The sequence below is a fragment of the Aulonocara stuartgranti genome, assembly GCF_965226115.1.
Source record: "Aulonocara stuartgranti genome assembly, chromosome: 18".
In the NCBI taxonomy this organism is placed as follows: Eukaryota; Metazoa; Chordata; class Actinopteri; order Cichliformes; family Cichlidae; genus Aulonocara; species Aulonocara stuartgranti.
This window is the reverse complement of record NC_138954.1, coordinates 22,273,823-22,295,893: the sequence shown is the minus strand read 5'-3', so window position 1 is coordinate 22,295,893 and position 22,071 is coordinate 22,273,823. Positions and strand designations below refer to the sequence as shown.

At 38.8% G+C, this 22,071-nt stretch overlaps 2 protein-coding genes across 5 annotated transcripts; both read right to left on the bottom strand.

Moving 5' to 3' along the window:
• Nucleotides 1-1,617: 1,617 nt before the first annotated feature.
• On the bottom strand, nucleotides 1,618-10,191 carry map2k2b (mitogen-activated protein kinase kinase 2b). The gene is made up of 11 exons (XM_082514850.1): nucleotides 9,294-10,191; nucleotides 9,006-9,216; nucleotides 8,738-8,884; nucleotides 7,991-8,068; nucleotides 6,901-6,952; nucleotides 4,045-4,169; nucleotides 3,565-3,778; nucleotides 3,256-3,308; nucleotides 3,086-3,147; nucleotides 2,894-2,939; nucleotides 1,618-2,696 (listed from the first exon to the last, which is right to left on the bottom strand). Exons 1-11 carry the CDS (start codon nucleotides 9,380-9,382, stop codon nucleotides 2,586-2,588), a joined length of 1,188 nt encoding a protein of 395 aa, XP_082370976.1. The 5' UTR covers nucleotides 9,383-10,191; the 3' UTR covers nucleotides 1,618-2,585.
• Nucleotides 10,192-11,317: 1,126 nt separating this feature from the next.
• LOC309694261 (organic cation/carnitine transporter 2-like) lies at nucleotides 11,318-19,670 on the bottom strand. Of its 4 annotated transcripts, none has more exons than XM_082514187.1 (10): nucleotides 19,047-19,669; nucleotides 18,749-18,852; nucleotides 17,630-17,784; nucleotides 16,687-16,858; nucleotides 14,461-14,602; nucleotides 14,184-14,278; nucleotides 13,843-14,057; nucleotides 13,561-13,743; nucleotides 12,406-12,541; nucleotides 11,318-12,095 (listed from the first exon to the last, which is right to left on the bottom strand). In XM_082514187.1, the coding sequence occupies exons 1-10, from the start codon at nucleotides 19,416-19,418 to the stop codon at nucleotides 12,023-12,025; spliced, it is 1,647 nt and encodes a 548-aa protein (XP_082370313.1). In that variant the 5' UTR covers nucleotides 19,419-19,669; the 3' UTR covers nucleotides 11,318-12,022. The 4 variants fall into 4 exon arrangements, with proteins under 4 accessions (XP_082370313.1, XP_082370314.1, XP_082370312.1 ...); XM_082514188.1 differs by having other exon boundaries at nucleotides 11,318-12,541; nucleotides 19,047-19,251; nucleotides 19,573-19,661; XM_082514186.1 differs by having other exon boundaries at nucleotides 11,318-12,541; nucleotides 19,047-19,670.
• Between the last annotated feature and the right edge of the window lie 2,401 nt (nucleotides 19,671-22,071).

Here is a 22,071-nt window from a genome sequence, read left to right as displayed (position 1 = left end):
ATGAAGAATTACACCTTTTGAGCAGCTGTCTTACACTATTATTCTCTTCTAATTTGTTTTTATTTCACGTATACGTCCTCTCATTTCACATGCCACAGAGAGGAAGACGTACAAATGTCAGGGGACCACTGAAACAGCAATAACAGCAGTGTGTGTGAATGTGTGTGTGCACTGCAGGTCCCCATTTGCCAAAATAACACTGTTTGTGACACACACCATGCTGGCAGTGCACATCTCCCACCAAGATACCTGAGCATCTCTCAACAGGGGTCAGCCCCATCACTCTTAATGAGCAGAAATCATTCTACCTTCCTGCGGTGGCTCAAGCCTGCCATGCTGACTGCTCACCGACGGCGTGAATGGTTAATTGTCGTTGGCACACGCTCCCCTCCCCATTTTTCTGAGATGTTTGCTCGTGCTGAAACTGATTTTTAGCGCCAGCATTTCTAGTGAGAGGTATCTTTCATGTTTTCAACTGCAACGGCCTTTTTAGTATCTGACGCAAGCTAAAAAAACACTGCAATGTTTGGTAAGCCTTCATGCTGCACTCGTTTCCTTATTTTTGTAAGAAAGAGAGAGGAGCACAATGTCATCCTGTTCTTTTTCCTAATTTTTAGCTCATCATCCCCTCCCCCTTTCTTGCAGATTGGAATTCATTAGCAATCAAAGAGCCACTGACAAACGCCCAAGCTTAATTACCCTCTCATTTGCATATTTGCATATTAATGACTGCAGACTTTGCTGTTTTTATGCTGCATTAGTCCCCCTCCCGTCAACACTTAGCCACCCCGCATACTGCAACACTGTATCGTTCTCACACCTCAGTGTCTTACATTTTAATCCTGCAAGTTGACACCCAATTAAGAGAAGGCGCTTAATCAACACTAGATAGGTTTTCATTGTCCGTGCAAAATAAGAGGGAAGGAAGGGGGGATTTTTTTTCCTTCTTCACCTGGTAGTGGCTCAGGTCAATATCAAGCTTAAGCTTTATTCAATTATGCAAACGTTAACTTGGTAGCAGAAGTGCCCTCACAATGCATCTCTCAGCCCAGATATATTTAGATATGAAGACTACTATATCTTATACTTTATTTTTTAGTATTTGTTCAGGAGGTCCTCAGTTCTATGCACCCAATATGCTTCCCCCTTCTGGTAAAACAAGTGTAAGACAGATGTGATATTTCAGTAAATGAAGCCATCATGCTTGGAAGTCACAGTGCATACCATTTATTCATCTCCAAAGCATTGTGATTTATCAAGTTTCTGAAGAATTTACCCCAAACTATGTTTTTAAACTGGTGGTGACAGGACACAAAGTCAAAATGCCCTAACGCAGGATGCACATGGCCAATCCACATCCTGTTGTTTACATTAGAGGGTATACAAAAAAAATGATAATTTGTTTAAGCTGACAATGCCCATTGAGCCATGATGGAGTTCATTCAAGGGATAAAAGCAGCCTTCTTAAAAGTAGAATCTGCCCAGGGCTGAATTTCCAGGATTTGCAAAGGAAGTCTTTTACTAAACATACGAAACCTGCAGAAGGAAAATTCAGAGATGTTTAACTTTAAAAACAAAACATAACCCTATAACGGAGAGGCAACAGAGAACAGACTATTTTTAACGTTTGTAAAAACACTTTTTTATTATTTTTGGCTTTGACATGAGGGTCATGCTGTAAAGCATGAAACATTGTGCTTCACCTCAAGACATCTCAAAATTAGTAGAAATCTCCCATGTTAAGAAAAGCAAGAAACTTCAGAAACATCTCAGATGCGCGCAACCTGTTCAGTAAAATAAGCTAATCCTTACATTTCTCAGTGTATTTGCATAACAGACATATAAAGAAACTCATAAGTATATTTTTCTGTAGACACACAAAGCCTAGCCATGATTGTAATAACTGGGATTGGCATACTTGTACTGTAATGCCGTTTTCAAACATGCACTGCAGCCCTTAATTGGACATTACCCAGTGGAGCCGCATGCAAGGGAGACCATACAGAGTAACTGGGTGAGTATCCACACTGGATTCTTTCAACATTTTCCAGTGCATGTGTGAAAACAGCGTAAGCCTCAGAGCACTTCAGAAAATTTCAGACAAGAAAGCTGGAAAACTGCATTGGATTTAGGGGGGCTGGGGATGAAATTACAAATATTGGTTATTTCTTTTGTTCTGTTTTATGAACCTTTTCAAGCAAGTCTTTTACAATTCTATACAGTATATGTACGATCTGCTGTATGTCAAAAAGCTACTGGGGGCAAAAAAAAAAAAAAAAAAAATAATAGTGCATCAGTGGCCCAGATATGTGGCTTAATGAGTCAAAATCCTGAACCGAATAAATCTCTAATACTCTATGCTGTCAACACTTCCAACAATCATTTGTGTGTGTTTTTTTTAAATATCTATCCTGGGATGTGAATTATGTGATAAAATATCATAGAGCTGATTTGAAGATGAAGCTTTTACGGATCCACCTGAGGGAGGATGTGTCACACAAGGTGTATACAGTATATCTGAATGTACAGTTTTAGGCAGCAGTGTCTTCATGTTTTTACATAATGTCTGAGTGAATATACATAGCTCAATCTGCAGTGCGTGTGGGAGTGCTGGGTTGGTTCAGTCCCATTGTTTTACAAAGCCACCCAGCGAAATCCACCTCCTCTGCTTCAGACCGCTTGATAAACGTGTGGTTCTGAAAAAGCACAAATATTAACAACACACTAACTCAGCTGACTAAATATATAGTTGCTATCAAGTTAAACAGCACTGCCGGTTTAGTTGAGAAGTTTTTTACTATAAAAATGACAGTGATTTAGGCCTGTCACATATTTCACTTTGTGATAATCTGTTTAAAAAAAATAGGGAACTTAAAGTCAAACTGACACTTACCATTAACATTTTTAAGTCAGCCCTGTCTGCTGGATTTTTGATGAGACTGGACACAAAGAAGATCAAGATAATCCATCAAGTTAGTAAACATGTAATCCAATGTTATGTCACTATTACTTGTCATGCTACTTGACGCTTAACATGTGTAAGTGAGGAAAGGTGAGCAATATGTTGAGTTTTAAAATGTCCTACCACTTGGTCACAAAATCCTGAAAATCAGGGGTGAATACTCCATGGGGTAGTTTAGGCGGTGGCTGAAAGTTAAAAGAAAATGTTGTAGTATAAACAGCAGAAAGTGACTCATTCGTGATTTTACGTGGTTGACAATAAATGCTGCTTTGGATAACTTCTTATAATCTTACCTCATTGACAATGTAGTCTAGTAGTTCAAAGATAGCCATTACCGGACCGTGGCCTGGGGAAGTCAGTTTAACAAAACAAGTGAGAACTCAATCAGAAAAAAACCTTCAATTAAAAACATGGCAAACATTCCTTTGGGGCATCGAGCAATCACGGAGCTGACAGGTTCATAAATCAGAGTGTCTAATTCACTGATATCAGCAAGTTACGTGATTTCTCATGTGGAAACTTGGAGCAGTCTGCATGCAAGGTTTGCCTACTGCACTTTCAGCCAGCCACCTGAAACACACACAGATGATTGTGTAGCTTACCACTAACAGGTCTACCCGGAGGTTTGGGTCTAGGGGATGTGCTGTGGGTCTGTCCCTGTGTATCATCCAAGATCGGTCGTCCAAATATGGCCTCCAGCTCCTTAGCATCTGGAGGGGGGATGGGAAAGCGTCCAACTGACAGCTCTACAAGGGACAAGCCCATACTCCACACATCAGACTGCACAGAGTAATGAGTCCCCTGCAATCTCTCAGGCTAGACATCAAACATAAACAACACACAAAACAATCATCAGTTCTTTATTATAGTAATATGGAACTGTTGAACACTGTTCAAACAGCTGAAGCATTAATCTCAAGTTAAATATGTATCAGTGGATAAATCTCTTCATCAAAATTAGCACAAAAGAATCCTGTTATTCAAGTTACCGACCTAAAATGAGTTAAAAAGATTCTCACATTACATGAACATTGATGCGAAACAAACTTGTCCACAGGTTTCATAAACAGACCCAAACATACCGACATGTAGGATCTTGTTCCAACAAAGGAATTGGCCATTGAGTCTATGAGCTGCCCGCTCACACCAAAGTCACACAGCTTGATCTCCCCGCGTGAGTTTACCAGGATGTTTGAGGGTTTCACATCTGAGATAAAAAGGACATTTTATTACTTATAAAATTACATGAAAATGTTATCCAACTGAATCTCTATACTATGGATGTCAAACAGCCTGAGGCCCAGAATCAGCCCACCAAAGGATGCACTAAGATCCTCTGGATTAGAGCAGGGCGATATGACCGAAAATATTCATCATGATATACATTTGAAAATTTGCGATAACGATATAACTCACGATATATTTGACACTAGACAAAATACTTTACAACTCCACAACTTTATTAGTGCATAAAAAGCTCATCAATGTATTTTCACTTCAACAAGCAGCTGTTTTTTAAGTGCATTAAAGTTATATAAAAATTTTACAGTGCAAATGCAAATTCCTTGCTGACAGTTTAACCAAAAGGCATTTCCAGTGGGAATTGGCCGACATGTCCTCAGCATAACCATGTATAATATCCACAAAACTTAAAAAGAAGTTATACACAAACAATACGGTAATATAGAGATTGAAAATGTGACGTCACTCAGGGGTAAAATCGCAAAGAATTCTGGGAACTCGTGGCAAGAGGTACTAGCACACGCAGGCTTTCAATTGAAATCAGTTATACAGCAATAAAAAGAAACACAAAAAATGGCAAGAAGCTGTTGTGTTATTAACTGCAATAGCCGGTCGCATGACAGCCACGGGAAGCCGACGGGTAAAGAGATCGGTTGTTATCAGATTACGTCGTTGAAGAGAAATTGTTCGAGCCATGTTTCCGAAGTAACAAAGAGGCGACTGGATTGCAGCCATTCAAAGACAAAATATAACGTCCCAGAACCCTCCAGCTCACAGGTTAGTCTGCTCCAAGCATTTCCACAAAGGTCAGTCTGCTGTTGTAGTTAATGCGTCATTTTTCTTAACATAATTGGTGATATAGGTTACAAGCAAGTCTGGCGTTGAACAGAAATGGTCGCGCTATGCTCCTTTGTTTATTGTGCATAAATAGTAAATTGTCCTGACACAATATTGCGTTTCGCTTCTGTTATTATGGTACACTGACAAAAACATATACTTTTATTCACAGGGTAAAACAGTTTTGTATCACTAATTGCCCAGTACGATTACAGCATACAATATTATTGTCACTGCTACATTTCTGTAATGCTGCCAGAAATTATTTCCACTACTAATTAATTACCATTGAGCTCAAAGGTCCTATTAATAAACGGTTAACGAATGTGTATTTATGAAGACGATTTGTGAGACTGGTAAACTTATGATACGTACGATGGTCTTTCGTTCTACACGGTGCAGTTCAAGGTCCTGTACCCATCCGTCGGTAAACTGTACCTGGGCTTGTTGCAGTGACCTGAAGTTACTAAACTTCATGAGTGCATGCACTCACTCCAAGAACCGTATGATTATAAATATGAGCGTGGTGAAAGTTGGGCAGCACGCTAACGTATTTTGTCCCTCTGTGTGCTCGTAAGGGTCTGACCCTTTCACTGGTTTGATTTTTTTCCTCGTATCTTTTCTTTGACTTTTCATCAAGTCTGTCTTTGTACGGACCGGCATTGTTCTCCTTCGTTTTGTACATACCTTTTTGGGGGGCAAAGAAAAAGCAAGAATTTATTGGAACCGAAGAATGAACGTTTTGCGGTGCTGCAAATGCTTGCATTTGATGCAGGTACTTGGATTGTTTTGCCACGAGTTCCCGGCATGCAATGCGCGAAAGTCACGTGGTCTGTCAATCTCTATTATGTTGAAGCACAGTACGTATCACTCTGCGAGGCGCCTGCCTACGATAGCCGTAATGGTCCGACAATCCATCAAGCGGTGCGGGTTCGTGGCTTAGCAAAGTCGTACTAAAACATTTGATAGATTTTCGAGCGCCGTGTACCACATAAAATCGTTTCGAGGTCAGTAAAAACAACCAGAATTCATACATAAGGCACACGGGATTATAAGGGGATCTGTCGATTTTCAGAAAAATCAAAGGATTGATTTTAAGTGTGCCGTATTTTCCAAAAAACACGGTAATAACGACGGAAAGCTAGCATGCTCTACCGAAAATAGTGTTTTGTTCTGTATCTGACGGACGAAAGCCAAACCAGTTCCACCACTGAAGTTGCAGCATTTTTACAAACCAATTCTGGTTCATCCGTTTCATTCAACGATTGGCTTTCGCCCTTCTCATTCTCCATCGCCGCCATGTGCGTATGAAAACAAAGGCACTGCGCATGCGCGTTTTACCCATATTCTATCACGATATTTCATTTTCTTATCGTTGCCCAACATTACACCGGTATTACCGTGAATGGTATGATATGGTCCAGCCCTTCTCTGGATGGCTTTGCAAAGTGTCAAAGTTGTAGTAAAATCATAAATATCCTCATTTTTTTTCAACAAGCCACACTGCTTTTCTGGGAAAAATGATGAAAGTTTTAATACCCAAATGAATCTGTATGGAAAATATTACTATCCCAACAACTTGTTTCAGTCAAAAAGAGTAAAACCCTATAGTTTAGTTCCAAAAAATGTATATAGCAAGTTTAATTTATTTTAATAATGAACGGGGTCTAGAAGGAGTTGGGAACAAACATACACGCACACAATGATCGTTATAGTAAGATGTTATTATGCAGTTCTTTTACTAATCTGGCCCACTTGAGATCAAACTAGGCTGTAAATAGAAACTGCTCCACATCCTACTTGCAGATGAAACTCATTTATTCAAGATACAATCATAAACTTAATGAAAATGCTGATACCTCTATGCATGATTTGATGTTTTTCTCTTAGGTAGGCAAGGCCTCTCAAAACCTGTTTCAAAGCGGAGAAAAATTAAGGAAGTCAATGACGCTAAACAGGCTTGATGCTACAGAAAACAATATGACAGAACTCATCCTGAACTAAGGCTACGTTCACACTGCAGGTCTTAATGCTCAATTCCGATTTTTTGATCAAATCCAATTTTTTTGTCTGCTCGTTCACGCTACAAATAAAATGCGACAGCAAACGCGCTCTACTGTGAACGCTCAAAGCGGCCCGCATGCGCAAAAGAAGATGTCACACACAACGCGCTCTGTTTAGACCCAGAGCAACAGTATTGTTTGACTGATGGCCCTTAATATAAAGACTTCGGACTTCACGTTTCCCAATTTTTGCTTTAAGTTATTTTGTTATTTACATAATAATGTAAATAACCTAATAATGATCCTTATTGCTGTTTAAGAGAGGAGCGGTGCTTCAAAGGATAGTTGCAGATTTCTGTCAGAATCTGCAGATTATACAGTACAAATAAAATGTTTACGTTGTCTTCCCAACAGTTTCACTGACATCTACACTGGATGGCCAGGAAGCGTTCGCGATGTCTTCTCTGGCGCTGATAATTGGCTTCAGTCTTGTGTCGGTGACGTAAAAGGCGGAGTTAATGCGACTTGACCGTTCAAACAGCAGTCACTTTCTAAAACATCAGATATGTATCGGATTCAGTACCACATACGAAAGTGACCCAGATCGGATTTGAAAATATCGGATTTGCGCCGTTCACACTGTCATACCATGATCGGATATGGGTCGCATAGGGTCAAAAAAAATTGGATTTGATGCACTTTCGCCTGCAGTGTGAACGTAGCCTAAGAGTGACAAGTGTTTAGATGCACTTGTGCAAAGCAAGTATGGTTATTTTGATCCTAATCTCAATACAAATCATAACATAACTATGACAGAATGTGATTGTTTGGTTGTTTGTTTGTTTTTAAACACCTCAATTAATTAAATTAAAACACTACATTGTTTCATTAATGTCTACCACTTACTACCACATTAGAACATGACAGCAAAAAATAATATACTTACAGCAATGCTGACTTTGCCCAGAATCTCTTCAGGAATCCGCTTTGCTTCTTTCATCACCTGGTCCAGAGAGCCACCATCCTACACCAGAGAGATTACAGCAACTTATGATACGAGTGCTAAAATAACAGAAGGCAGCCTGAAGACCTTATTCAGAAAGACCCTATTCAGAAAGTAAATGAAAATGCCAACAGATTGATTCTTAAAAACAGTTACGCAAAAGTAATAACAGACCTGCGTCTATAAGGGGCTGATGATGAAAATGAGGTGGAATTCAATTGAAGATTGAACTGAGATGTACATTGAGACTGGCAAGAATTGGCAGGATTAGGAACAAGTATATCAGATGGAGAGTGTATATCTTGGGACAAGGAAGAAGGCACTGTCAGGTGCAAAGAAGAACTCAAGGCGACTAATGTAGCCAGTGACTGGCTAGATTATTCTATCCTTTTTGTGAATACTGTAAAGAATTAACACAGTTTGTGTACCTCATTAACCCACTTCCAACAAATTACTGCTGCATATGCATACACGCATATACACACACCCACACCCACCAGATTAATTCAATTACAAAGACATTGGGCAAAATGGATAGGGATTTTAGACAACATCATTTGATTGTTTGGGTAAAAAACACTTTTTAATCCAGTTGTCCTCTCTATAAATCTTCAGCAACAGATAAGAGAAAAGATGATATCTTTGTTGGGATCAAAACACTACTGGAATACAATTTTTTTTAATTCTTACCATGTGTTCCATGCAGATGCTGATTTCTCCATCGCTGTAAAAAGCTCCATAGAAACCCACAATGTAGGGAGAATTACACTCGTGTAGTACCTGAAGCTCTCTGATGATCTGGTTTCTTATTGCAGGTTTTATTTCTAAATGTATGAGCTAAACACAGAAGAAAGGTGTTATATTAAATGGGTATCAAAGGGTGAACACTAATACCAGAAAGATCAACTCAAGTATAAAAGACCCAGCAGCTTTTTGTTTTATAATTGCAAAAGCTCACTTTTCTGGCCATGATTATGCCTGAAGGTTTGTGGCACTCCTTGTTGACCACTCCTCCGTTGCCTGCACCCAGCTCACAGATACGATGGAAGTCATCATCTTTCAGCTCGCCAACCTTGGCCTTCTGGGTAAGGAAAGCTTCTAATCTTTTCTTTTGTTGTTCATCCAGGTCCAGCTCCTCCAGTATTTTCTTCAGCGCTTCTAAATTGGCCCTGATAAAATTAAGAGACAGTTTAGAATAACATATTTTCAAACAACTGCAAAATTTTAACTCAGCAGGTCAACTTACTCAGATGTAATCTCTGTATTCATGGAGGTGGATAATCCATCACTAGCAGGAGCAATGTTTAAGGGCACTGGTCTCTTTTTAGGAGCCATGTTTATTTGAGGGTAAAATATGAACTTGGACTGAGTGACACTTTCCTCTACAGCTACAGATGATAAGATCCTGTAATCTATATGATTTAGAAATTGCTGACAAGGTAAGGGGCCTGTGATTACCACGTGCAACTTTGGGAGGTTAGATAATAGACAAACACTGTCTTGTAGACTAGATGCTATCTACTTGACGTTTTCTGTTTAGCTGTTACCAGGTAGGACAGTTAACCTGGCTAAACTTACTTAATTTGTGTCTTCAAATCAACGCCGGCTTAACCTGTGACTCAGCTTAAATCTAATTTACTACAAGAGCGACACATCAAATTATGAATACAAATACGGTAATATAACACCAGTCTTAGCTAGCTAGGTTAGTGTTAGATGAGTAGACGTAGCACGACAACTAGCATAATGGTCACCGCACTTGCACCAAAATGTAAATGTCCAATTAATCGAGGATTAACTAGCTACAACGTAAAGGCAAAAAAAAGATTTTCAAAGCTAAAGCCATAACTATCAGCACATACACGTTAGCTAGCTATCTAACTAACTTCATCTGCTAGCTGTTGCGTGACAGCCGCACATTTCACGCGAGTCGAAAGCAAGCGGATGTTTGTTCACTTTTCTTCCGGTGACTTCCCCCTTTGTTTAAGTTAGAAACATTAGCTTAACTGGCTGTTTTATCCCAATATCTTCTTTCAGCGGGGTAGGTGTGTTATTGCTGTAGACACCGGGGTCTAGTGTCTTCAGCAGGGACGATCACGGGGGCGCGGTGCAGTCAAGACTGAGCCTTAAGTAGTCCAGAGTAGCAATCTCGCGATATTTTAGACAGCTGCGCGAGCAGCAGTATGAACCATCGACGGTATGAACGCTGACTTATATAGATACTTAATGCTTCCAACAGATACCAAAGCATACGTAAACAGATGGCCGAATGAAATGAAACTCTTTAGTAAAAAAGGAAAAATAAAAATAATTAAACAAAACCCGTAAATTAGTCTCGTTATTTGATCATTTAAATTTAATTCGATTTTTAAAAAACGTATTTTATTTTATCGCTCTACTTGTGTATTTACATTACATTTTTTAAAACGTGCAACCTTTTGTACAAAGGACTTTAGCGAATACATGCTGTGAGGGCCTTTTGTTTTGTAAAATGGGAAATAACAAAGTTGTAAAAAATATTGTAAAATAATAAAAAAACAAAAGATTTAAAGTTCATTCTATTTGTTAACCTGCCTTCAAAGACATATGGATCTATCTTTGAAGGCACTAATAACACTTATTTCTTTAGAACACTATCCGGAATGCAGGGTTTTCAAATATTTATTTATATAAATAAATAATCGTGAAGCTGATGGTACTGCTTGAAAGTCTTTCGGATCTATAGCCTTCCAAGCTGCCTGTTTGATTGGCTAACAATTCATCCATTCACCTGAAGCACAAAACGGAGGCCTGAGACTTTCTATTGTGACTGCGCTTCTTTCTCGGATTACCAATGTACATTACCGTGCGAAGGTCTCAAGCCAGCCTTCATTTCTTTATTTCATCCTTCCAAGCTGCCAGCCTTTCTTGTATTTATTTATTTTTTGTTATTTTTTTAAGTTATCATGGGCAATAATTCTCCAGACTTTCGAAAGACCCTCTGTTTTTTCTTTGGACATTGGTTGATTTTTCACACAGGTTTGGCCAAGTTGTTGTACCTGACCATTTTCAGAAGACTATGTATCTGTTTTATGGTATTAAGCCATTTAACACTGACCTATGAATTATGGAAGCAAAAAAAAGCACTTTGAAACCAGTGTAGTGTCTACACATTGTAAGAGCTATTAGCTCAAACACAGCATGTCAGCATGGTGTGCAGTGTGTTCTTCAGAGAAAAACAATTGAAGAAACAAATGAACACAATCTGAAAATCATGTCTTTAGTGGAACACTGGAAGTGATGGATTTTCCTCATCAGAATCTGGACCACAGCACTGGGAACAGAACAAAATACAGCCAACAAACAAAAAAGAAGAGCTTGAATATTGTTCAAGAACCCTGGAGAACTATTCCTAAGAAAGCTTAAAAGAGTTCAGGACATACTGAAAAATAAGGGTGGTACCACTTTCAGGCTCTTTAGAATTGTGCAAACTATTTTTGTATTCCGAATGTATTTTTACACACGTTTCAATAAATCTGATTTTCCTAGCACAATATAATGAAATGAGGGGTGTTTTTCTAAATCAGCAAAAACTGGACAGACATGAAGACTTATCAAATTAGGAAAATCTATTTCAAAACCATCTACACAATTTATTTTTTGTCTACATCATTGTGAGATGCAGTTTATTTTAATAAATGTTGTAAATACAAGAGTGCATAAAAATACATTCTGAAAAACAAACAGACGAACAATCAAGTAGGCCAAAAACAAAAGCACCATTTAAGACTCTGGATGGAGAAAGTGTAAACCCAGGAATTTAAGTATATCACTAATTCTGCATGACAAGAACAAAGAAGCTCAGTTAACTTTCTTCAGATTAACCTCTCACAGTCCTACAGACACATCTTAAAGCTAACGATACATGTAGTTCATCTTCAAATGCATGTGGTCCTTCCACACTTGCTGTGTGATTTCCTTTCAGTAGATGGCACTCTAGTTCACTTCTTTGAAGCCTTCAGTTGCATCAGGTCGGGTTGAAAGAGCTTCCTTTGAACAGCAGGAGAAGCTTAAAGATATAAAGAGAAACGAAGGCAGAATGAACAGATAAATAAGAATGGCTAAAATACACACACACAAAAAAAATGCTGCGATTCAGTTGGCTCTGAAGAATTTTTGCTCCTTTTAATTAAGATTTTTCTGATGCGAGCCAGTGTGTTTATATATACTGCATAATACAAATACATTAGTAACAGACTTATTATCAAAAGCCGGATCCTTTAATTTCAGGTCATGGTTATAGTGTACTCCCATCCACAAACATTACGCCATTAAAATAAAAGGGAAATCTGAACTCGGTACGTCCATCAACAGCATACCGTCTGATGTGTTTGGTCTGGATGAGAAGGTCAGGGAGTTTGCTGTTTCTGGTGTCTGGCAACAACATGCTAACGGCAGCAGCCATAATACTGGCTGTGCCAAAAATGATGTAGGGAAGGATCTTGCTGTATAGACCTGCAAGAAAAATAAAAGGCATTTAAAATGGAACGATGAGAGATCTTTTCACTGTTAAAAGGATTTCCACATCATGAAGATGTGCACAATACACAAGCATTAAGAATTATATTACAACATTTACAAATACATTTAAAACCAGATCAATAACGCAATATACTGGCAACAAAAAAACAAAACGGAAAAAGGGAAAAATGGTGTTAGCACATTCTCTTGTACACAATAATGGAAGGAGGTCAGGTTACCAAGATGTATTTCAGAAATAAAAAGATATACAGAGTCCAGAGAAGATGAGAAAACCATTGGGGAAATGAATATACAAAATTGTAACCAACTAAAAATAATTTCAAGAGAGGTGGAAAACAGACTTCCTTAATCAAACCACTTAAATCACACATGACAACTCTAGGTCACAGTAGAAATGAGGATGAGGCCTCTGATAATAACTGCATGTATAGTGTTATTTATTAAACCGTCAATCCTAAAGTGGACTTTGTCATTTGAAAGTGGCCTCTGTTGATTTTACACATTAAGGTCAATTCTGTTGTCACGGCTTCCTTCACTCAGGCTCATGAACTGCAAACCTATTACAGAAATCATGATCAAACCAGGATGCAATGTTAGGCTGTCCAATCAAAGTCCATCCATCCAGTTTCTTCTGCTTATCCGTTTTAGGGTTGCTGGGAGACTTAATTATCATAGGGTGAGACAGACAACCATAGATGCTTCACATCTAGTTAGCCTAACCCCACACATGTCTATAGACTGTACGAAGGAGCCAGACTACCCACACATGAGGAAAATGTACCGACTCCACACAGAAATGCCCTAACATGGATATAACTCTTCTCGCTGTGAGCCAGCAATGCTAACCACTGCCCCTGTTATCAAAGTGAAACACTAACTGAAATACTAAAATGCCAGATTAGCCCCGAACATGGATATTGTTGCTTCAGCTTTGATGCCCATGCACCTCCCCTAAGCTCTCTGACCGAAAAACAAAAAGAAAGCACACTTACCCATGTAAAGTAAATAAGGACATATGATAGCTCCTATTCGTGCAGCTGTGGCGCAGATCCCCAAGCCCATGTTTCTGACCACAGTGGGCATCAGCTCAGTGAAAAACACGTAGATAAAGCAGTAAGCAGCAGATACACCAGTCTTTCCCACCAAAGCCAACACCTGGACCATGATGGGCATGTCTGGAAAGAAAAAGGCAGTGATTAGAAAAAGTTTAAACAAAGTGCTAATCTACCGAGTGTTCTAGTTAATTCCTGGCACTGCTAATATTGTACACATACCTTCAGGAACCAGCTTTATAACCAGAAGCATGATACCGCAGAACATCAGCGTGGTGAAGAGTAAAGTGGGCCGTGGAGCCCTATCAATCAGAAGCCAGGTGGCTACATACACAACAATGTCAATGGCTGCAGAAATGAAGCAGTTGAGGTAGATGTTTCCATGCAGGTTGCTGCTATTGAGAGAGAGCCCATAGTAGACCATGGCCACAGACATCCTGCAAAAAAAGCATAATCAAGACTCAGCAATACAAGTTTGTTTTACATTAGACAGCATAATTATTGCTACTAAAACATGCAACACAATATCTGGCATTACTGTATGTTTCCGGAAAGCCCATTACCATATGAAAACACCTAAAATTGTTATGTTCCTTATGTTATGGGTGCGCATCAAGTCCATGTAAGTGTATGTCTGCTCTTCTTCATCTTTATTTTGCTGAATTAGACACAGAAAGAAACAGAACATTATAGAGCAAAGTCGTCTGTCCACACTGAATATATAATAATTTCAGATTGCATGGTGGAAAAGTATTGTGTGATTTCTACAATTTAAGTTATATTTTATACTGGAGCACAATGGCTTTCATAGCTCAAGGAAATAAAAAAAAAAAATGGTACCATGAGCTCCAAGCAATCCCCAGCTCTGAATATGACCTCAGGGGCGGGGACTCTGTTCCACTGGGCAGCCTTACGTATGACAAGCTCAGCCTCCTCCACTCGACCTTTCTGCAAAAGCCAACGAGGCGACTCAGGAATCAAGCTGCACACACAAGAGCAGTGAAAAGCGTGTAGCAAAACATGCACCTCAAAGCAAGATTTTTCCAGATTCAGTGAAAACACGTGTTATCTATCACAACTGTCACCCAAATGTCGTCCAGGCTGACTGACAACAGTGTTATCTTGTCTGAACTGATCGTGAGTGAACTTTGCTTTTGAGAAATTAGTTTCATGCGCTCGTAAAAAGGATAGTGAGGCTGGACTTTGTTTTATGTGTGTGCCATTCTGGTTTCTAAAAGAAAACGAAAGACTTATTGCATCACTCAGCAAAACCCTCAGTGGATTTGACAGCATAACAGTTTTCAGTAACGCCAGTTCAGTAATGTACGGATTTGATATACTGTGTGATACCAGATGTAACTAAATCTACATGTCAGAGTATATATGAGGAACAATTTTGAGGTTCATTAATTAAGTTCATTAATCTGTTTTATTTCATTATTCCTGTTTATTTAGATCCTGTACTGGGTTGGGTCCGTTGTTGTTTTCTCTCTCTCTGTCTGTGTGGTGGACACTCCTCCAGTATATATACACTCCTGTCAAAAAGATATTTTTCACTGGTTTTGACTCTAAGCAGTCCTTTGGAAAACTACGTACAACCTGTGATTCAGTAGCTTGTAGAACCACCTTTAGCAGCAATAACTTGAAGTAAAAGTTTTCTGCATGACTTTATGGGTCTCTCATATCGCTGTGAAGGAACTTTGACCCACTCTTTTTTACAATGTTGCTTCAGTTCATTGCAGTTTGTGGGCATTCGTTTATTTGCTCTTTTAAGGTTTTGCCACAGCATTTCAGTCAGGGTGAGATCTGGACTTTGACTGGGCCATGGCAACACCTTGATTCTTTTGTTTTTCAGCCATTCTGTCGCAGATTTGCTGCTGTGGCTTCAATCATTGTCCTGTTACATGACACAATTTGGATGAAGCTTTATTTGTCCGACAGCTGGCCTCACATCTGACTTAACAATACTTTGGTATACAGAGGTGTTCATGGTCGGCCTAGTGATTGCAAGGTGCCCAAATCCTGTGGCTGCAAAACAAACTCAAATCACCACCCTCCACCACCGTGCCTGACAGTTGGCGTGACATGTTTGTGCTGATAGGTTATTTTCAAATTTCCCTAATTTGGCCTTGCCTGCCTAAAGGGCATTATTTCAGAAATCTTCTGGTTTGCTTTGATGCAACTTGCCCTTGAACAGTTTTTTATGTTATATATTAACACAAAGACAAATAAAACCAAAAAAAAAATAGATTCGTTTAGCTTGGCTGGTTAGATTGAAGGATAAATAAAAAATATTCTAATTCCTTACGCTGAGTGACAGAATATGTACATGTAATGTATCTGACTAAACAAAAACATTATCTTGCAGGCATTGACTAACTTCTGTTCTAACTCTGCATTCATCAAACGTTCCAGAGTTACTTTCACAGTGAAACCAAATAGTACATGCACAAATTTTGATGTTGCCTGCTGTAACACGTCTGTTGGTCTCCACTCGCTGATCAAATATTTCTATAATGTATGTGAATATGTTTTATACTTTTCATAACAAGAAGCAAAGTTGCTGTTATGAGACATCCACATGCAGCATCACATGGAAATTGAGTTTAACAAGTAACTGTGGACTCAGTTTTCCAGTTTTGTTTAACAGGAACCTATAGCTACTTATTGACAAGGCTGGGCATGTCGTGAACACCACAAATATAAACAGCAGTTATGTGAGTTAGCTATGTCATTGTATCAGCTCCAGCTGCTCTGGTCATTTTCATCAGACCACAATATTATATATGTTTTATTAGAGTTAACCCAAGAGACTCTTATGTTATGTTTTTTTTTTTTTTTTTTTTTTAAACAGCCAATAGCACTTACAATAATATCATGGTAAAATCTTTCCCCATTCAGATTTTTTACGTAACCTTTAACTGAATGCTAAAACCCGAATACTGACATGTTTCTCTAAAATTGCATTGCTAATATCGGATTAATGCACTGAAATGCAGGGGTGCACAAAGTCCTAATAAAATTCTCTGTGCACTGGTTACATGAATCATCATCCATTAGATTTACCACCACGTTGGAATAAATAGGAAGCCTGGGAGGGCAGCAGCAACCAGCAGCATCCTCCAGCCACGTATGAAGTAAGCAAAGAGGGGCAATAAGGCATAACCAAAGCCAAACCCAAGACTGTGTCCCAGCAGAATGTAGGTCACCCTGGCAGACTTACTCAGCATTTCAGAACCTGGACAAGACAAAGATGAAGGATTGGGCTTTAATGAAAGGAAACATGAGAGGATTGGTTTTCTGAGACAATGGCTTAAAGGAGTATTTTACTTTAGCCTAGAGCCTTGGAGATGAAAAGTAAGCTACAAAAAGCCAAAACGCCTTTCTTTCAAGGAGCACAGCCTTAGATCAAAAGGATGCTCCTTCAATGCTTGAGGCACTTTATCTGATTTCATGGAGATACCTCTGGAGCTGAAAAATACAGCTTTGTTCAGACAAACAGGAGTCGGCAATCATAGTCAGAAGAAATTAAATAATATAATAAATTATGGTTAGGATCACCACAGATGCTGATTAGACCTCTCGGGGTTAAAGAAACTTTTATGTAGACTTTAATTCTGCTCGTTCACATGAAAGCTTCTATTGGCTGACCTTTTATTTATAAAATGTCACCACAGCGGAAGGATCAACGTGTTTGGCACAATTTTTTTTTTTACGCTGGATGATGTAACCCTACTAGAAACGTGTGTCTCCTCTGTGTTAGGTAAATGTGATATGTTTAACAAAAAGACAAGAAATAGTGATTAATGCTTCTTTAAACTGCCTCAACACAATACAACCAGGTTTTTAAGACCCAAAATGAATTGGTACAGCACAACCTTTCAATGGGTTTTGAACCACCGCCACGCTGAGGAACAGAAGCATGGCTCTGTGCTACACTTTGTTTCAGCCCTGGAGAATACATGCCGAGACTTCTTGAAGTGTGATAGGAGCAAATGGGCTGCCTTACCGAGTACGAGTGATGCAATGAAATTGGAAATTTGGCCAAGTCCTCTTAGACAGTTGAGGATAGTGAACATGACCCAGCTGACGGAGGTGACCTGGATCAAGGCGGTGACTGTTTGTAGGATCATAGTGAAAAAAAATACTGGCTTTCTACCAAATCTGTAAGAAAAGTTATGCAGAAATAGGGAATACAGAGATGTAAAGATGTAATGTCATGAAAACATAACAGTATCATAGTGAGTTTGGGCTGGTTATCAGTTTTACTTCTCTCTATTTTTTTGATTCTCTCAGATGGTATGGGTTTTAATTGTTTTCTGTCAGCACCACTGCTAAAAATTGTTTGGTTTCAGCTCATCAAATAATACATATGTAAATATATATATATATAAAAAAAAATTTAAAATTAAAAAAACAACCCAAATACCAATAACTAAAAGTGAAAGAGACAATCTTTACTTGTAGCTTTGCCTGCTTGTTATGAACTAAGAAAAAGATTCCCTTCTACCACAGTAGTGCGTACACTATGTTGCTCTGTTGCCCACTACCTGGATATTTAGACTGAATATCTGCTTCCAGATCTTTGATCCGTTTACCAAACAACTTGCTGAGACAAGCGGATCATAGAATCCAAACTGGAAACAAACACAAGCCTCAGATGACATGAAAACAGCTCTGCAGGCTTCAACCTCAAACCTGCAGAGTTCTAAATACACTTTTGATAGTTTTCAGCCAGGAAATACATACTCACACAAAAGAACATGCACATTTAATACACAGACCTAAATTTAGGAGCCTCTTTGAGCCACACTCCTCCATCTTTCAGACTGCAGTATTAAATATTTTTACATGACTTATCTGTTCTGAAAACAATTTAACTCTCCTCCTAAAACTTTAAAGCAACTAGTTTTATTTGTAGGTCACTTTAGCAATCATATATCAAAAGCTTTTTATGATTTTTTTTTTTTCAATTCACCCAGGTAAGAAAAAAAAAACTTTTTTAACCTTTCCTCGTGAAAAAAAAGAAGACAAAGGCTACTTGTTAAAGCCACGATATCTTTCAGCCTCCTTATCTTAACGTTTTTTAAACAAAGGCTGATTACATATTTTTATATGACAGACTTACCGGTCTGATAGATGTCCACTAATAAAAGATCCAATAAGTGCCCCCACAAAGAAGAAAGAGGTGGAGAAAGGGACTTTCCATGCATTGTCGCACACAAGATCCCACTTCAGTTAAAAGGAGAGAATATGGTTATTCGGGTTACGTTCAGACAAAAATAATAGAATAAAGTGAGTTTATTTCGAATACATGAAGCAATTTTTACATGTTTTAGCTCTCGAAGTCTTTTAATGTCACAGCCATACGAAACAATTCGTGTACTACAGGCTGACTGTCAGTGATCATTTAGGCAGTACTGAACCTCAGAAACGATGGTGGTGGTGTATTTGTCAGTGCTGAAAACCCAGCCGTCCAAACACTGTTCTGTGTCATTGAAGCCGGCTGCTTTTTCTGTCCAGTTTTCATTGAGCTTGTATCGAGAGCAGCTGCCCGGTCCCATCCAGCTGTCATGGAAACCATTCTCCTGTTCCCACTCTGTGCCGTTGCGCGAGGAGCTGTTTGGGCTTCTGCAATAATGTTCGGGTGTATCCGAAACAAAAACCACAATTACACCCATGTATCCTGCGGGCATTGTACTTACACTGAGCAGAACCATAACGAGAATTTGAAAGAGCCCGTAGTCGCCCAGAAAAGACGTGATTTCGTCAAAGTCTCTGATATTTCCATTTGACATGCTCGCAAAAAACCTGGAGGAGCGCAAGCGAACTGTTTCTAGAGAGTTGCTTTAAGATACCTTATGCAACATGTCAAACCAGACACGCCGTGCATAGACGTGTTAGAAATTAAAAAGAAAGAAAGAAAGAAAAAGAAAAAAGAAAAGCAGACACCTGCAGACTGTAACTGTACTCTTCAGTCATTGAATTGCTTTTGAACCTTTCATCCCACAAAGCACACTTTTCCTTCCTGGTAAAACTGCAAGGGCAGCTTTTAACGCTTGCACAAGCGTATTTGGCTTATGTAAGGATACCATCTGCCACTAGACTACTTCTTTCCCTTACACATACTGATAACTCCCTGCTCGCTGAATGCTCGATGATCAATCGGGATTTCGGACAGCTGTCTTATAAACGAATCTGTTAGTTGTCAATGTTAATACCAAGCCTAGTTAGTCATAACAAGCGTTCACATCAACGTCGGAATAAAATGTATGATTGCCAGGAACTTCTCTTCCCACATGCTGCCGCAGGGTTAGAAACCATAAACACTGACTGTGAACGCAGAGAAACACTCTGTTCTCAGTTTTCCTGCTCCGTGCATCAAACACCAGCTCTCCAAATCTCAGTTCGTATAAATCCAGACTAAACACGTTTTTTTTGTTTGTTTATTTTTGTTTGTCACTGCCTTTTATTTAATTACATAATTACTAATTTTTATAAACAGCGCCATAACTTTTATTTAAAAAAAAAATCAAATTATTTTATGTTAATTTAACTTTTTTTAAATGTACATTTTATGTTATTGTTGTTGTTCATATGACTATCTGTGGATCAAGCCAGATAACACACACAAGTTAGTTAAACTGCAGGAATGTCTTAAAGACATAAAGACCTAAAAATCTTAGAAATGCGGTTTCTAGACAGATGTCCATTCTGGATGGCATTAATCTGGCCTCCAGAAACACTGATAGGAATCTTGGAGTTATTTTTGACCAGGATATGTCCTTTAATGCACATATTGAACAAATAGGACTACCATTTGCGCAATATCTGTAAAATTAGAAAAATCCTATCTCAGAGTCACGCTAAAAAACTAGTTCATGCATTTAATACCTCTAGGCTGGACTGTAATTCGTTATTATCAAGATGTTCTGAAAACTCCCTGAAAATTGAATTCATCTAAAATGCTGCAGCGAGAATATTGACAGATACTAGAAAAAGAGAGCTTATTTCTTGTATATTAACTTCTCTTTATTGGCCCCTTCTGTGGAACCAGCTTTGGATTCAGGAGACAGACATTATCTCTACTTTCAAGATTAGGTTTAAAACTTTCTTTTTTTCTAAAGCATATAGTTAGGGCTGGATCAGGTGACCCTGAATCCTCCCTTAGTTATGCTGCAATAGGAGTAGGCTGCTTAATTATTTGTTATTATTAATCTCTGGCTCTCTTCCACAGAGGCTCCTTTATCCTACTCACCCCCATCCGGTGGTAGCAGATGGCCGCCCCTCCCTGAGCCTGGTTCTGCTGGAATCAGAATCAGAATGTCATTATTGTCGTTGTCACAGGTACAATGAAATTACAAGTGGCACGTTTCTTTCTGCTAAAACTGACTTTTTCGTTCCCACTGTCGCCTAAGGGCTTGGTCATCGTGTTTTTCTCTGTTTTCTTTGTATTATTGTTGGGTGTGTAGCTTACAGTGTATAGCACCTTGAGGCAACTTTTGTTGTGATTTGGTTCTATATAAATAAAACAGAACTTAATTGAACTGAATATGCATTACCTATGTAGCTGTACACACAGTAATGTATATTCCTACACACACATGGAAAGAAAGAGCAACGTGATGTGCTGTCCTTCTTGACTGTACCTGAATAACCTGAGTGAAGGTTCAAGTAGGGAGATGAGGGATCGGCTGCAGCAGGCCTGTAACTGCTAATAGCATTGCCCAATTTCTCTTTGAAAGTTTTGTAGCTCTTGTGCTCTCAGGGCAAATTCTCATACCAACCTCTCTCTTTTCAATGCCTCTGCGCTACTGGAAACATGCCTGTTAGCAGTAAACAGCAGTTACTTTGACAGCGCTACAGTGTACAATTAGGGACAGGACTTTTGAATATCCTTTGTTCACTTTAATTTACTTTCACTTTAGTCCACATGTTACACCTCTACAGAGTTACACAGCCTACAAATAGGCTTACTCAACTGAGTATTGCTGAGCAGGAAAGGTCAATAGAAAAACTTTACCCCTCAGTTTTTCTATTTCATGCTGTTTGTACCATGAGGTGAGGTTGAACCCAGACAAAAACGTGGACTATTGAGTAATGATAAGTTTACCATTTGCTCATTTAATATTACACTGGAACCAGACAAGTACATCTCTATGTTGGCAACCAACTTAAAAGTCCATAAGTGAATTAATGGACTAACACAATTGTACTTGATATACTAGCAGCTAAGTTTAATAGAAGCAGCAATACCACAGGAGCTGTGCGCACAACCACCACAAGATGGTGCAACCCAGCATGGATTCCGGTACAAAAGGTACACCGGCTCTTAAAACAGGTGATTAACAGAAGCAACAGAATGAAATAAACATCCAGAACAGGCTTTATATGAAACACAGAAGTCCAAAAATGCACTTAAAATATATATTGTTGACTTATAGTAATTTA